At 36.1% G+C, this 13,621-nt stretch overlaps 2 protein-coding genes and 1 non-coding gene across 4 annotated transcripts; 1 reads left to right on the forward strand and 2 right to left on the reverse strand.

Annotated features, from left to right (window-relative positions):
* Positions 1 to 232: 232 nt before the first annotated feature.
* Positions 233 to 5,177, reverse strand: LOC143572478 (nuclear speckle RNA-binding protein A-like). Of its 2 annotated transcripts, none has more exons than XM_077057634.1 (7): positions 5,084 to 5,177; positions 2,407 to 2,528; positions 2,061 to 2,316; positions 1,920 to 1,981; positions 1,763 to 1,844; positions 707 to 851; positions 233 to 583 (listed from the first exon to the last, which is right to left on the reverse strand). In XM_077057634.1, exons 1-6 carry the CDS (start codon positions 5,175 to 5,177, stop codon positions 730 to 732), a joined length of 738 nt encoding a protein of 245 aa, XP_076913749.1. In that variant the 3' UTR covers positions 233 to 583; positions 707 to 729. The 2 variants fall into 2 exon arrangements, with proteins under 2 accessions (XP_076913749.1, XP_076913748.1); XM_077057633.1 differs by having other exon boundaries at positions 2,061 to 2,319.
* Positions 5,178 to 11,520: 6,343 nt separating this feature from the next.
* Positions 11,521 to 11,626, reverse strand: LOC143572487 (small nucleolar RNA R71). Its single transcript, XR_013142266.1, has one exon. It is a non-coding gene; the product is annotated as a small nucleolar RNA R71 (small nucleolar RNA).
* A 377-nt stretch (positions 11,627 to 12,003) lies between these two features.
* Positions 12,004 to 13,004, forward strand: LOC143572485 (uncharacterized). The gene is made up of 2 exons (XM_077057641.1): positions 12,004 to 12,189; positions 12,264 to 13,004. The coding sequence occupies exons 1-2, from the start codon at positions 12,004 to 12,006 to the stop codon at positions 13,002 to 13,004; spliced, it is 927 nt and encodes a 308-aa protein (XP_076913756.1).
* The last annotated feature ends 617 nt before the right edge of the window (positions 13,005 to 13,621 follow it).

Genomic DNA, 13,621 nt, shown 5'->3' on the forward strand with positions numbered 1-13,621 from the left:
GATCTATTGAATCAGTGGTTCATGTTTTTGATCCAATGGATTGTATAAGCAGACAGACAGGATCTGAACCAAGACCTGGCCCATCGATAGGTAAAGGCACAACCCGGTAAACTAAATGAAAGCCAATAAGAACACAAGTCATGAGTAGCTGAAGCCGCTTCTCCCTCTTGAAAATAAGGCTAGGGTTATAATCACTTCACTTAACCATACAACAGTTGCATAAACTACATTGTATAGACATTCGACACACATGCATCAAAACTGAACCCTCACAGTACAATAGAATAGCTAGCAAACCCCAAATAAGTGAAAGACGGTCAATTCTGAAGAATCATAGGTAAAACCCAAAACATAGTACCACAATCTACAACGCACAAAGCTACGTTTTTAATAAAGTATAATAAAACATTGCTCTCAGAACGAAACGAAACGAAACGATATTTGGTAGCACATAACAAAGCATCGAATGTTTGCAATCATCGGTTGGAAACTGAAACCCAACCGACTCGACTGATCCTAAAGAAACTGGCAACCGCAACGTCGTAACGCACCCGATTCAGATATTTTTCGAAACGCATTGATCCTACATACAAGCGTGGTCCCACAATTAGGTCCGATTGTATATCGATAGTATTTATATTAAGCATACGTGGCGTTTATTAATAGCAGAGGTTGTTCGATCGCATGGTTATATAGATTTTATCACCTGTAATCTGTAAAGTCGCGCATTTAACGTCTTCCACGCATACTGCCGCCTGGTCTTGCTGCGCCACCTGTCCTCGCACCAGGATAGCGAGCAAATTGCATCCTTAAGGTGACCGAGTCACGGTCATGCTCATCAAACTTATAACCTGCAAAATCGAGTTTGACTATTTTACACTACACAACTAAACCTGAAGTTCTCTGTCAGCCATTTTAAAGACGGAGGTCGCGAATATGCAAAAAGCATGGTTTTAAAGATTAAAGCTGGCATTCATATTAGTAAGCTCAACCATAATTTTGAGGTACTGATCTAAATGAATTTAGCGGTTCGCTCTACTAAATCCCTTTCCCTCGAAGAAAGAGGCAACATGCTATGAACTCGCCATTAACTTTTCAAAGTAGACTTTATGGATTTATGACACTTTTAAATTGAATATAAATCAAACACCCGAACCTCACAATATTGATGACTGAATACAGCAGAAGAAGATTGAGCGTTTGACATCAGAATCAGATTTGATTGCTTAGAAGCAAAGGGTATATTCATCAAAGGATAGCGCAACGTTTCACTCAAATCCTAGAGATTCACGCAAGTTTGCAAGAGAAGTTGAAATACTTCATCTAACGGATGCTACAAATTCCATTCAAACTGAATTCCACACTCTTTTCCAACCAAACACACCTTGGAAAGGAATCTTAAAATCCAATGCCGTCATTCTCTGAACCAAACCCAACCTTAATTAAATAAAATATTTTATAATTGCATCATCCTCGATGTAGTATTGCCTCTTAGCTAGAAGAAATAGTGAGTAGCGCACAACAGACAGGAACCCTTTTCGAGGGTTAGGAGCATTTAAGATGAATAAAAAAACAATACACTAGAAATTAAAAATTACTGATTGCAAAATGCAAAAAACCATATTCAAATAAACCCCCCATAACTCTGAGCAAGTAAACTCATTTATGTATAATTTTTGCATTACTTTAATAATGTAAAAACCAGCCAACCCTTGCAAAGCAAAAAAAATTATACTTGCCATTACAAAAAACACACATGTACCTTGTAATGCATCTTTAGCAGTAGCCGCCTCAGCTGGACTCTCGAAATCAACAAAGCAAAGCACCAAAGGATCCCCAGTCGACTGTAAACCGAAAACACTATATTTTAGTATACTAAAATAAATTGACTTAACACTTCTTTAGAGATCTGTTCTTACATGTCTGGATTCCTTGGTCACAAGTCGCACTTCTTTGTAGCCCACAAAAGGACGGAATATATCTGTCAAACTCAAGTGAAGGAACCAAAATACACAAAATGCCGCCTTGCAACCCAATAAAAAATAAAACCAGAAGGATACGAGCCACTTCTCGTCGTGAACAATCTTTAGGCAGACCCTCTACAAAAAGAGTATTGCTAGCATCAGGAGGCAAAGCAATTTCAGGTCTTACACCTAACAACCCGGGTTCCCGAACTTTTGCAATTGCAGGATCCATACTCCCCAACAGGCCCATACCCATCATGCGAGGATCTTCATGATAACCGCCGACACCAAGGCCCGGGCCCATGAGTCTAGCAGGCTCGGTGCCCCCACTGTATGGTGGAAGTTGCTGCTGCTGCTGCTGGTGTAACAGATTATCATGTAAGAATATATATTATATGTAACTATCGTGATGAAATACAGTTGGTAGTGCATAAAGATGTACTGCGCCACGTAGGTAACGGTCATATGATGCACCGATTGTGTCAGAATCTTTAACCACCAGCAAAGTTCCTCTCGTGTCCTGATGAGCAGCATAGCCCGGCAAGTCGTGACCACCAGGAACATCTATCATACAAACCAAATCAGCAAAAACAATGACAAGATATATGATCCACAGATATAATTGAAGCATATAATGAATTATTAGCCAAGAATAAAATCCATAGATACATGCCCCTTATAAGCTAGAACAAAAATTCTAAAAGGCAAACCGCACACACTCTTAATATGTAAGTTAAGTGGAGACTTCAAAAACCCTTTGATTTGATCATATGCTCACTTGTTGCATATATTGTCTATCTGAATCTTTTATAGTGGTTTTGTCAGAATACAACTAGCAACAATTTCTATAAAAATGAAATGATGAACAGATGAATGCTCTATTTGTGTTAAAAAAGAAATGCAGTCTCGCTATATGCTTGAGCCTTTCATGTGAGGCTAAACCATGATGACCATCTAATGTACAAATATAAAAAATTGATTTTTTATTAGAAAATAAAAACACTTATAGCGCCCACAAAGTTTTTACGTTTAGTGGTGATAAGCATGGAGAAAGTGGGCGATGTCTTGCATCAAATTGGTGTTAGTCTATGTTATCATCAGCTGTCTTGCAAAGAGGACATTTAAAGATAATATCGTTTACCACAAAATTTGAAGCTACTAAAAACAAACTAACTATGGTAGTTCATATTTACCTCTTATGGGACTCACTTTTAGGGAAAAGATACCAGCTCTGAAAAAGTAAACAGTGGCTACAAAGATTTTAAATTGAGATGTTATCTTGTTTGGAAAGTCTACAACAGATTGTAAACAAACAATAAACTACGAAAAACTCATTTTAATGTAGTGTTATGGTTTCTGAACCATGTTTTGGAGTTTGTTAGTATTAGAGCAGTTATTACTTATGAGTTTCACTTATTTAGTTATTTTTTATAAAAGCGTGTGTAACTCTTTCCTAGATAAGAGCAATACACCTTGATGATTTATAAAACCGAACTAAATACACAACGGTATGAAACTTATAATTGGTTTTGGATCTAATACTTGCAATAATCAAAACATGTTCTAGAAACTATATCAGTACATCTAACAGAAGTTTTCGTTGGTTTATTATATCTTCCTGATTTGTCAGAGACTTTCCAAACAAGATACCACTCAGTTTCAAATGCTTGTTGCCATTATACATTTCTTCAAAAATCTTATCTATTCCCTGAAAGTAAGTCTAATAATGACCAATATGAACTACCATGGTTAAGTTAAATTCAGTAGCTTAACATATTATGCATGCTAATTCTCTCTTTAGAAAACGAAGCTAAGGGCAACATTGACCAACGCCGAAGCTGTTGTCAAAATATTCCCTACTTTCTCCATGTCGGTTTCTACAGTTACTAGCAGCCCGTAGAACAATGATATTTTTGTTTCTTTAGAAACATTGTCCTGTTTTTAAGTTAGACGTAGTCAATCTCCAGGAGACTAGCACAATAATGACAATGGTTGCTCACAAAAAAAAATAGTAGTTCTATTTTCCTCAAATGACTATGTTGATTTAGAGATAAATGTCTAGTGAGAATGCAGAAATGGCTTATACCTTATGAGATCTATTTCGATCATTGTAAAGATTTTCTATTTGATAAAAAGAACACAGAAAAAGCACTTTCACCCGCGATCTTGATTTAAAATAGCAAATTTCGGGGAGGCGAAAGACGATCGCTTAAGGACTTTTTGTACGTGTTGATTTCCAGAGACTAGAAAGAAATGAAAGTGGTGATAGTTAGGACTTCAGGGTTTACAAGCTTAGACCACAATTCATCCCTTTTTTCTTTTAACCAAATTACATTTTCAACCTAAATGTTATAACTTTTATTAAAAATTTGACGGTAAACTTTTTCTAATTTGTTTATTTTTGGTTTCTATAGGTAATTACACATAGATACCCTCTAGTCCATAACTCCATAACTAGTCCAATATATCTTAAGTTTTATTTATCATCTCTATAGTTTTGGTTAGTTCTGCTTTGAGCGTATCATAGAGATTGTGTGCTTTTTAGGTCGGACATATAGGTTATTTATAGATTAAGTCATGTGTAAAGCTTACTTAAATCTAAGTATTGGGTACATAATGATAGAAACGTATGTGATATATAAAAAAAATTGCACCACACGCACGTGAAGCGATACACGTTTGCGCCTCAGGACCTTATCACCTCTTTGCGAGTCAAGCATTTTAAAATCAAACCCTCACTAACATCTACTTAGTACTTACGCACCTATTTTTCGATTCTACACTCTTCCTTTGAAACCTAGCACACTACTAGATAAAAATTTAATTCTAAGCCTCCAAAAGATTTAAAAACAACTATCAGTGAAGAAAGCATTTTTCAGTGCAATGCAAAGAGTTTGCTACGAGTTAATTAATAAGAATCAAAAAAAGAAAATTTCTAAATTGCAGAGAACAATAAGCATATAGTAAAATAAAGATAAAAGGGTATAAAAGACCAGAAACATTTGAATCTTCCAATTGCAGCGAGAAGGATTAAAAAACTAAAACCCTAAAACTTGATCTAGCTAAAATCAAGAATGGAGTGAATAATAATAATAATAAACGACGGGTGTTAGTGTTACCGTAATCTGAGCGTTGGCGTTTTCCGATAAGCGGTGGCGGCTGCTGTTGTGGCCTTCCGTCAGCGGCAGCGTACTTCCAGTAAGGATCGGACATGCTTTGGGATTCAGATGGCGACAATAACCAACAACTCTTACTAGTAAGGCTGCTTCCAGGATCTCTTGGCTTGGCGGCACGCTTTCTTTCGCTGTATGTTAATGTTTTAGAGCTGTTGCTTTGTTTTGACCTTCAAGGGTGTATGTATATTCAGATTCTTATCTATCTTTTATTCAAAGATAATTTTTTTATGTTTTTCTGTTATATATAATGTAGGTGGGTGTCCATGTGATGTGGCGGATATGTGATGTGGCAGATGTTTGAACGCATATCCTATTAATCATGCAACATTTATCAGTGTTTATGATTATGGTTTTGTTTAAAACCGTGAAATAGTTTAAACCGAATATCGGTGTTGTTTCACATTTGATATTTTTACTTTTGGTCGGTTTGTCAGTTTCAAAATTTTCAAACCGTAGTCAATGGTTTGGTTCGCGGCTTATATTGAAAACCAGCCATATGAAACCATACTAGACTGCAAATGTTGAATGCATTTTAGTTTCTTTCATTATTTAGTATTAAATATGTTTTGTTATATATATTAGATATAGTTAAAATACAAACGAACAAAGTCTTTTTAAATACGGTTTCGCTTTATGTTTATGTTATAGGACTGTTGCTTTGTTTTGACCTTGCTTCTTCAAGGGTGTATGTATATTTGGATTCTTTTCTATCATTTATTCAAGAGAATTTTTTATGTCGGGGAAAGTTAACGTATTTATGAAATTAACGTGCTAATTGTAAGAATCAAGTATAGTAATTATGGAATTACATTATAGAGTAATTAACATAATTACTCTACTTGATTATCACCATTAGCACGTTAATTTCATTTGTATTTGATCTAAACCCTTTTATGTTATTCTTTTATACACACACACACACACTAGTTTGTTAGACTACACGAGTAGAAATATAAAAATAGTTAATTAAACATACATATACATTTATATTTGAAGAAATGCAACAGATTATTTTACATAAATTTGTCGAAATGAAAAAAATAGCCCATAGAAGAAAAGTTATGTCATGAAGCGTGCGATGCAGCCTAACCATAAGCATAATTAGTTCAAGTTCATAAAATCATTAATGTATCAAACATGGAGCAGGCTAAACAAAAGTAAACATTCAACCAATGTCTCGACGGAAATAAAAGAATTGACCAGCCATCATTTTTATGTTTTTGTTATGATCACTCAATAGACTTAAAGAGTAAGAATAAACTAAGCAAACAAACATTCTTTACATATTAAAGTTTGCAAAGTACTTATTTAGATTTGGTTATAGGTATGATTTACCAAATCATTACTAAAATTCACCTAATCATCATATATATTAAAATACAATACTGAATTGAATAAAAAAAACAGTCTATACTCGGCAACCATACAGCAACCTGCAAGAATAAACAAAGCATATAAACATTCTTTACATGCCAAAATTTACAAAGTAGTTATTTGGAGAGGAAAGATTAAAATTAATGGATGTTACTCACTAACTACTTATCCTAAAACAAAAAATGAAATACAAACAACTTGATTAACTATTATAAGGAAATGTCAAAATCTAATTAAATATAATTAATACAAAATAAATATTTGATTTTGATAAATAAACGAAACATATAAATTGTTTTAAAAAAGTGTTTGAAACAATTATGTGTTAAGAATCGTGGAAAGGTAAGGCGTCTAAGTTTTAAATGAAAAATATTTTTGAAAAAAAGGGAATATGTCACAGAATAGTAACCAAATTTCAAAAGTGTTATAATTATGTCACTTATACAATATTTTTTTCAAATCGGATCACTAAACATATAAATCGAGTGTCATCGGATTTTTTGTGCATCAAGAAAACAATAGAGGAGAAGATATGAGGGTTGGGATTTGTAATATATGTACTTATATTTTAAAAATTAAATAAAACATTAATTATATTAAAAGTCAAAAATACAATATAAAATCTACGTCATCACTCCACATCAATAAAAAAAAAGTTTAATAGATTTACTCATTGAAACTAAAAAAAAAATATGCTAAAAAAACATATTAAAACTTTTAATGCAATAAAATATGAATGATGAGTGATAGGGCTGTAAATGAATCGAACGAACACGAACAAGGCCTTGTTCATGTTCGTTCGTTAAGCAAATAATGTGTTCACGAACGGTTCACGAACACCTATCGAACGAGATTTTATGTTCATGTTCGTTCATTAAGGAAACTAATGTGTTCACGAATGATTCACGAACACAAATAAAATTGGTAGAGCCTAGCGATTGAGATTGATGTATTCATCCATGTGAATAATGAAAATATGTAAACGAATCAAATGAAAGCAAACAAGAGCGTGCTCGCGTTCATTCATTTAACTTTAAAAGAACACGGACACTTAATCGAATAAATATTTATGTTCATGATCGTTTGTTTAAAAATGTACATTTGCGTTCGTTTGTTTAAAATCTAAATGAACATAACTGAACAAAGATAAACGAGCATGTATGAACAAATGTAAATGAACACAAATATAAACGAACTTATATGAAAACATTTAAATGAACACAAATTAACAAATACAGATGACTTATCCAGATAATATTTAATTATGTTCTATTAATACATAAACAAACATAAATAAACAGAAATATACAAACGTTCATGAACATAAATGAACGAACGAAACATGTGTTCATGTTCGTTCGTTTAATTAAACGAACACAAATTTTTTTTGTTTATGTTCGTTCGTTTATTAAATAAACGAACTTCCCACCGAAAGGTTCACGAATAGTTCACCGAACGTTCGGTTCATTTACAGGCTTAATGAGTGACTTGATCGAAACATTTTTTAAACTTAAGTGGCCTAATTGAAACATTTTTAAACTTGGTTACTATTTTACAAAGTTACCCATTTTTCAATTGATTTAGTAAACATCAAATTATAATATAGAAAGTCTAATTTTTGGCAGAAGAAAATATTATATAATTAAAGTTTCATTTAAGATATAATTATTGGTCAAAATTTAAAAACAGTTTATCAAAACTTTATAAATTATAATATCATATAAATGTAAAATGAACCGAACTTATATAAATGAGATTGGTTAGAGTCGTCTAAATTCACTAAGCTGGTCAAACTCGATATTTGAAGCTGAAGTCTGGAGCTTTTTTAGGCCTATTTCAATACTGAAATTTTAAATAAAAAATTTAAGACATGGGTATGGTATTACGGAAAATTACTCTCGTAGCTTGTTGGTTAAATATATAACTCTAATATGCATATGTGTACATACGGGTTGATGGAAACATATTTGCACATATTCACCAACAAATAGGCCTCTACATGTTCAAGAATCTAATAAGTAAATAAATAAATGTTAATTTACCTTTCCCACTGATATGAAACATGAACTAATATTAGAAATAACTAGATTTTCACCCGGCGCGATAAAACCTCAACGTTGAACCTTGGTGTTGGTAAAACCCGAGCGTCGGTATAGCTACAGCGTTACGTCAGTGAGTTGAAACGAATTCAGTTAGTATTGTTTACGTTCTTTACGGTATGGACACCATTGGTAAAACATTAGCGTCTAAAAAATATGATCGTCAAATTAACATATAAAAAATAAATAAGTTAAAATGACGTTTGTTTGGTCGATAAACCCGGGCGGCGATAAAACCCATGAGTTGTCAGTCCCGGGCATTGAGGCAGTAATTGAAAACGAATTCAGTCGGTTTCAACTGCGTTTGTTACGGTACCAGAGCTAAAAGGGGGGGGGATATAAAAAATTGGGTGAACTAATGGGGTTGTGTCGATCGGCAAACTTAGGCATTGGTAAAATCGAGAGTTGAGACGTTGAGTCTACGCGAATTTGATCGGTTTTTGTCACGTTCGTTATGATATCGGAATTAAAACAAACAAAAGAAAAAAACAAAATTATCATTCGGTCAGCTTCCGTTATTTCGTTACGGTACATGATGTAACACAAAGTGTACATCTTATTGCGTCGAATTATCCTTGTATTTATGCCGAACTCCATGCAAATTCATTGTTTTAGGTACTTATTTGAGTTATTTGTGAATTTGCAGGTCCGGGCACCCACCCGTTAAAGAAAACATGAAAAGAGGGCGTTTTGGAAGAAAAATGCAACAATCTGCTAGACGTGCATGCTAATGCCAGCCCGTGCACTTGACCGTGCCAACCTAGAAATGTGCCAGTGCAAGCCAGTGCATGATCTAATGCTGAGAAAAGTCAAAATAACTAGCCCGTGCACGAATAGAGAAATCCGACTTTTTGGTCAGACTAAAGCAATGGGTTGACTTTTCACATCAGGGCACGACCATGCATGCTCGTGCACTTGCCTGTGCCAGACGTCCAGAATGCATAAATACACTTCATTACCTCCATTTCAAGTGTGGAGCCTTAGGGGAATTCTCTGAAATTGCTGGAAAATTATTGTGTGTTTGCTAGAGAGAATTCAAGGCTTCCATCTTGTGTGATCATCCTTTCAAGTAGCAATCATCATTCATCTTAGTTTGAATTCCTTTGTTCTTGAAAATGTTTTGTAAGATTACTTTGATTTTGGTTGTTGTATTAAGCCTTATGGGCTAAATACTCTTGTTACTTAGATTATGTTGAAGCTTTTGCTTATGTGATATTTATCTATGCATGATTTTGACAAGTTGGTGTTCTTCAAGTTTATGACATGTTCTTGAATAGAGTTTGATGGTTGAATGCTTGTTTTAATTCCTTGTCTTGTTAGTTTGATAGATGTTTAACCATAATATGTTGGAAAACTACGTGTTGAACATTTGTTTATGAACTTAGTTTGTGTATGCATACTTTGTTTATATCATTAAGATAGGAATGACTAGTGGAAACTAACTTGGTTATGAATTTTAACATGCATGAAACCTATCACTTGATATTGGAAAATTGTATGGTGATAACATGATTCTTTGAGTTGGTTGATGTTTGCTAGAGATTAAGGCCATAATCCTTAGTTTATATTTTGCTAATTTAAAAGACTCATGTTTTTAACTAGTGTTCTTGAACTTGTCTATTTTACATGATTTTAGGTGGTTAGTTTGTTGTTTTCATGATAGCTTTCCTTTGATTATGAGATTAGGTAGTTTTGACAAACTTACTAATCTATGGTTATTAACTTGTTGAAAACCCATCATGATGTTTTGTTGCTAGTATTAGGTTGCCTTGATTGGAATTTGATATTGGTGCTTAATACATGATGTTTGTCATTATCATTGTTAGTTTGTCACTAAGTTTGAGTGGATGCATAGTCTAAGTAGCCTTGTTTGGATTGATTGTTAGTCATATTTTACTTGCTTTGTTATTGTTATATGTTAGTTTAAAAAGCCAAATAGATTGTTCATTCGGTTTAATTAATTACAAAGATTTGGTATCAAAAGTTAGCCGTGTCCATGGATTGACACTCGGTTCTTACCGATACTTTGCTACAAACGATAGGTACACTTGCCTTTCGTGTGTGGTTTGGTTGTTGGTAAAAACCAATTTTAAAACCTGATTTGTGTGAAACTTTCCTTTAAATTTATATATATATATATATATATATATATATTCGCACACGTCAAGTTTTTAGCGCCGTTGCCGAGGACACGGTGTTTTACTTTTTAAAACGATACGAGTAATTGATTTTCCTTGTTGATATTTTTGCTCTATGTTATTTTAGTCTATTTCATTTTTATTCATCTTGTTTTATTTTATTTTATTAGTTATATTTTTAGGTAGTTTTCCGTGTCTTGTTTGTTTCCCTTTCGCGTTTCTTTCGGGTGATGCATGTACACCACACCCGGTCCTGATCTTGTTTCCCCCCTTTCTGAACCCAAGCGACATCTTCGAGAAGCTTTGAGGAGGAGAGCACGCGAGATTGCCGAGGTCATTGAAAACAAAGTTGTGGAGGACGACGCGAATCCTGAGGTTGAAGAAATGGCGGACCCGAACAATCAAGGTCACATGGACGACTTCGCCAAGCCGTCTCTCAATGGCTATGGCAGCGGTGTTAGGGAGCCCGAGATTACCCGTGAGTTACGAGATCAAGTCGAGTATTATTCATATGGTCGAAAATTCCGTTTCTTTCCATGGCCTCTCGAACAAGGACCTCATTCTCATGTTGCGCATTTCCTTCAATTATGTGCGACATTCAAAATTCAGGGGTGTACGGACGATGCCCTGAGTCTCCGACTTTTTCCGTTCTCACTTCGTAGGGCTGCCTTGGAGTGGTTAGAGGTACTCCCTTCCGGTTCCATCACCACTTGGGATAAATTGGTTGATCAGTTTCTTCTTCAGTACTTTCCACCTGATAAAACTGCAAGATATCGGTCAAAAATCACTAGTTTCCGTGTGGAAGATGATGAGTCACTGCATGCTGCATGGGAGAGGTTTAAGGGCTTGTTAAGAAAATGCCCTCATCACGGTTTGAGTCGCGGTCTTCAGTGTCGTACGTTCTTTGATGCTTTATCCGGAGTACAGAAGCAGGCCGTTGATTAGGTTGCGGGAGGAGATTTCGGTAGGTGTACTCCTAATGAGGTGTTGGATGTCTTGGAGCGAGCTGCTAAGAAGAGTTTTGCATATAATCCGCCTCGTAGTATTCCTTCCACTAAGGGTGTTCTTCATGTCGATTCTAATACCCTTGCTTCTGCTCAGTTGGAAGCCTTGACCAAAAGATTTGACCAGATGCAATCCGATCTGGCTAAGTCTAGCTCTCATTGTGGGGTGTGTGACGGGAAACACCAGCCCAGTCAGTGCCAGCAGGCCATGGTGGTGGAGGATGTTGACTTTGTGGGCCGCCAAAACAATGCCTATAGTAACTCCCATAACCTGGGATGGAGAAACCACCCAAATTTCAGCTGGAAAGATGGTGGTGGCAGTCAAAATCAGAATCAAAAGCCACCGGGGTTTGACTGAAATCCAAATTACCATAATCAACCCTAGAACTAGTCTTACCAGCAAAAGCCTCAATTTCAAGGTTCCAGTAGTAGTGGTTAGTCTAGTGTTGAAAATCTTTTGACTCAGCTTTAGGCTAAAACCGAGACCTCAAACAAACTGGCTGAATAGAGAAACCTGAAGATTGATGAGACTCTCCAGAGACACAATCTCGAGTTAAGGAATCAGAAAGCGTCCATTCAGACCATCGAGAATCAGGTTGGACAGATCGCTCAGCTCCTCTCTGCGAGACCACAGGGTAGCCTTCCGAGTAACACTGAGATTAATCCGAATGCCGAGGCTAAGGCAATTACCCTGAGGAGTGGTAGATCCACCATTCCTATTGATGCATCGGTTTCCACACCAAAACCGATTGCCGATGAGATCGAGACTGAGACTCCTGGTAAGGTGCACCCGAGGGTAACCCCTGAAAGTACCGCACAAACCAGTGAGCCAGTCAGGACTTATGTTTCTCCCATTCCATACCCATGCCGTTTGAAGAAGCAGAAGATGGAAGAACAGTACGGGAAATTCTTAGAGCTTTTTAAGCAGCTTCACATTAATCTTCCTTTTCTCGATGCATTGAAAGAAATGCCTAAGTATGCTAAGTTTCTGAAAGAGGTCCTCTCGAACAAGAAGAAATTAGAGGAGCTTTCTTGTGTGACTTTGAATGAGGAGTGTTCAGCGGTTCTTCAGAATAAACTGCCCAAAAAAATGACCGATCCGGGCAGGTTTACCATTCCATGTTTGATCGGTAGTTTGTCGGATAGTAACGCTTTAGCCGACCTAGGTGCTAGCATTAACTTGATGCCTTATTCTGTTTTTGCAAAGCTAGACCTGGGTGAGCCTAAGCCTACTCGCATGAGCATCTAGCTTGCCGACCGCTTGGTGAAATACCCGAGAGGTATAGTTGAGAATATGCTTGTGAAAATCGACAAATTTGTGTTTCCTGTTGACTTTGTGATTTTGGACATGGATGAGGATAAAAATGTACCATTCATCTTACGTCATCCTTTCCTAGCCACTGCTAGAGCTCTCATCGATGTCTGCACCGGCAGAATCACTCTTAGAGTTGGAGACGAGGAGGTGACCTTCGATATTAGGAGATCCATGCGCCACCCACATGATCATGATGACGTGCTCTACATTGACACCAACGATTCTTGCGTTTGTGAGCACATACAGGACACGTGTGAGGAGTACTCTTTGGATACTCAGTTGTGTTTTAGAGAGGTTTCTGACTTGGTCAGTGGGCCTCTGATTGAGGAGTTAGTCTGTGGTGTGGACCACGAGCCTCCTGAGTGTTTAGAGAGGATTGAGGATGTTGATCGCGTTGCCGAGCCTAAGGCAAAACCTTCTGTTGTGGACCCACCATCTATCGAGCTAAAGGAACTCCCGTCCCATTTGGAGTAGGTCTTTTTGGAGGATGGGTCCCACTTGCCTGTTATCATTTATGCTAGTTTGTCGAGTGAGGAGAAGGTGAAGTTGCT

The sequence above is a fragment of the Bidens hawaiensis genome, unplaced genomic scaffold, assembly GCF_021521415.1.
Source record: "Bidens hawaiensis isolate Kalapana, Puna unplaced genomic scaffold, B.hawaiensis_p1.1 tig00025880_1, whole genome shotgun sequence".
Lineage (NCBI taxonomy): Eukaryota > Viridiplantae > Streptophyta > Magnoliopsida > Asterales > Asteraceae > Bidens > Bidens hawaiensis.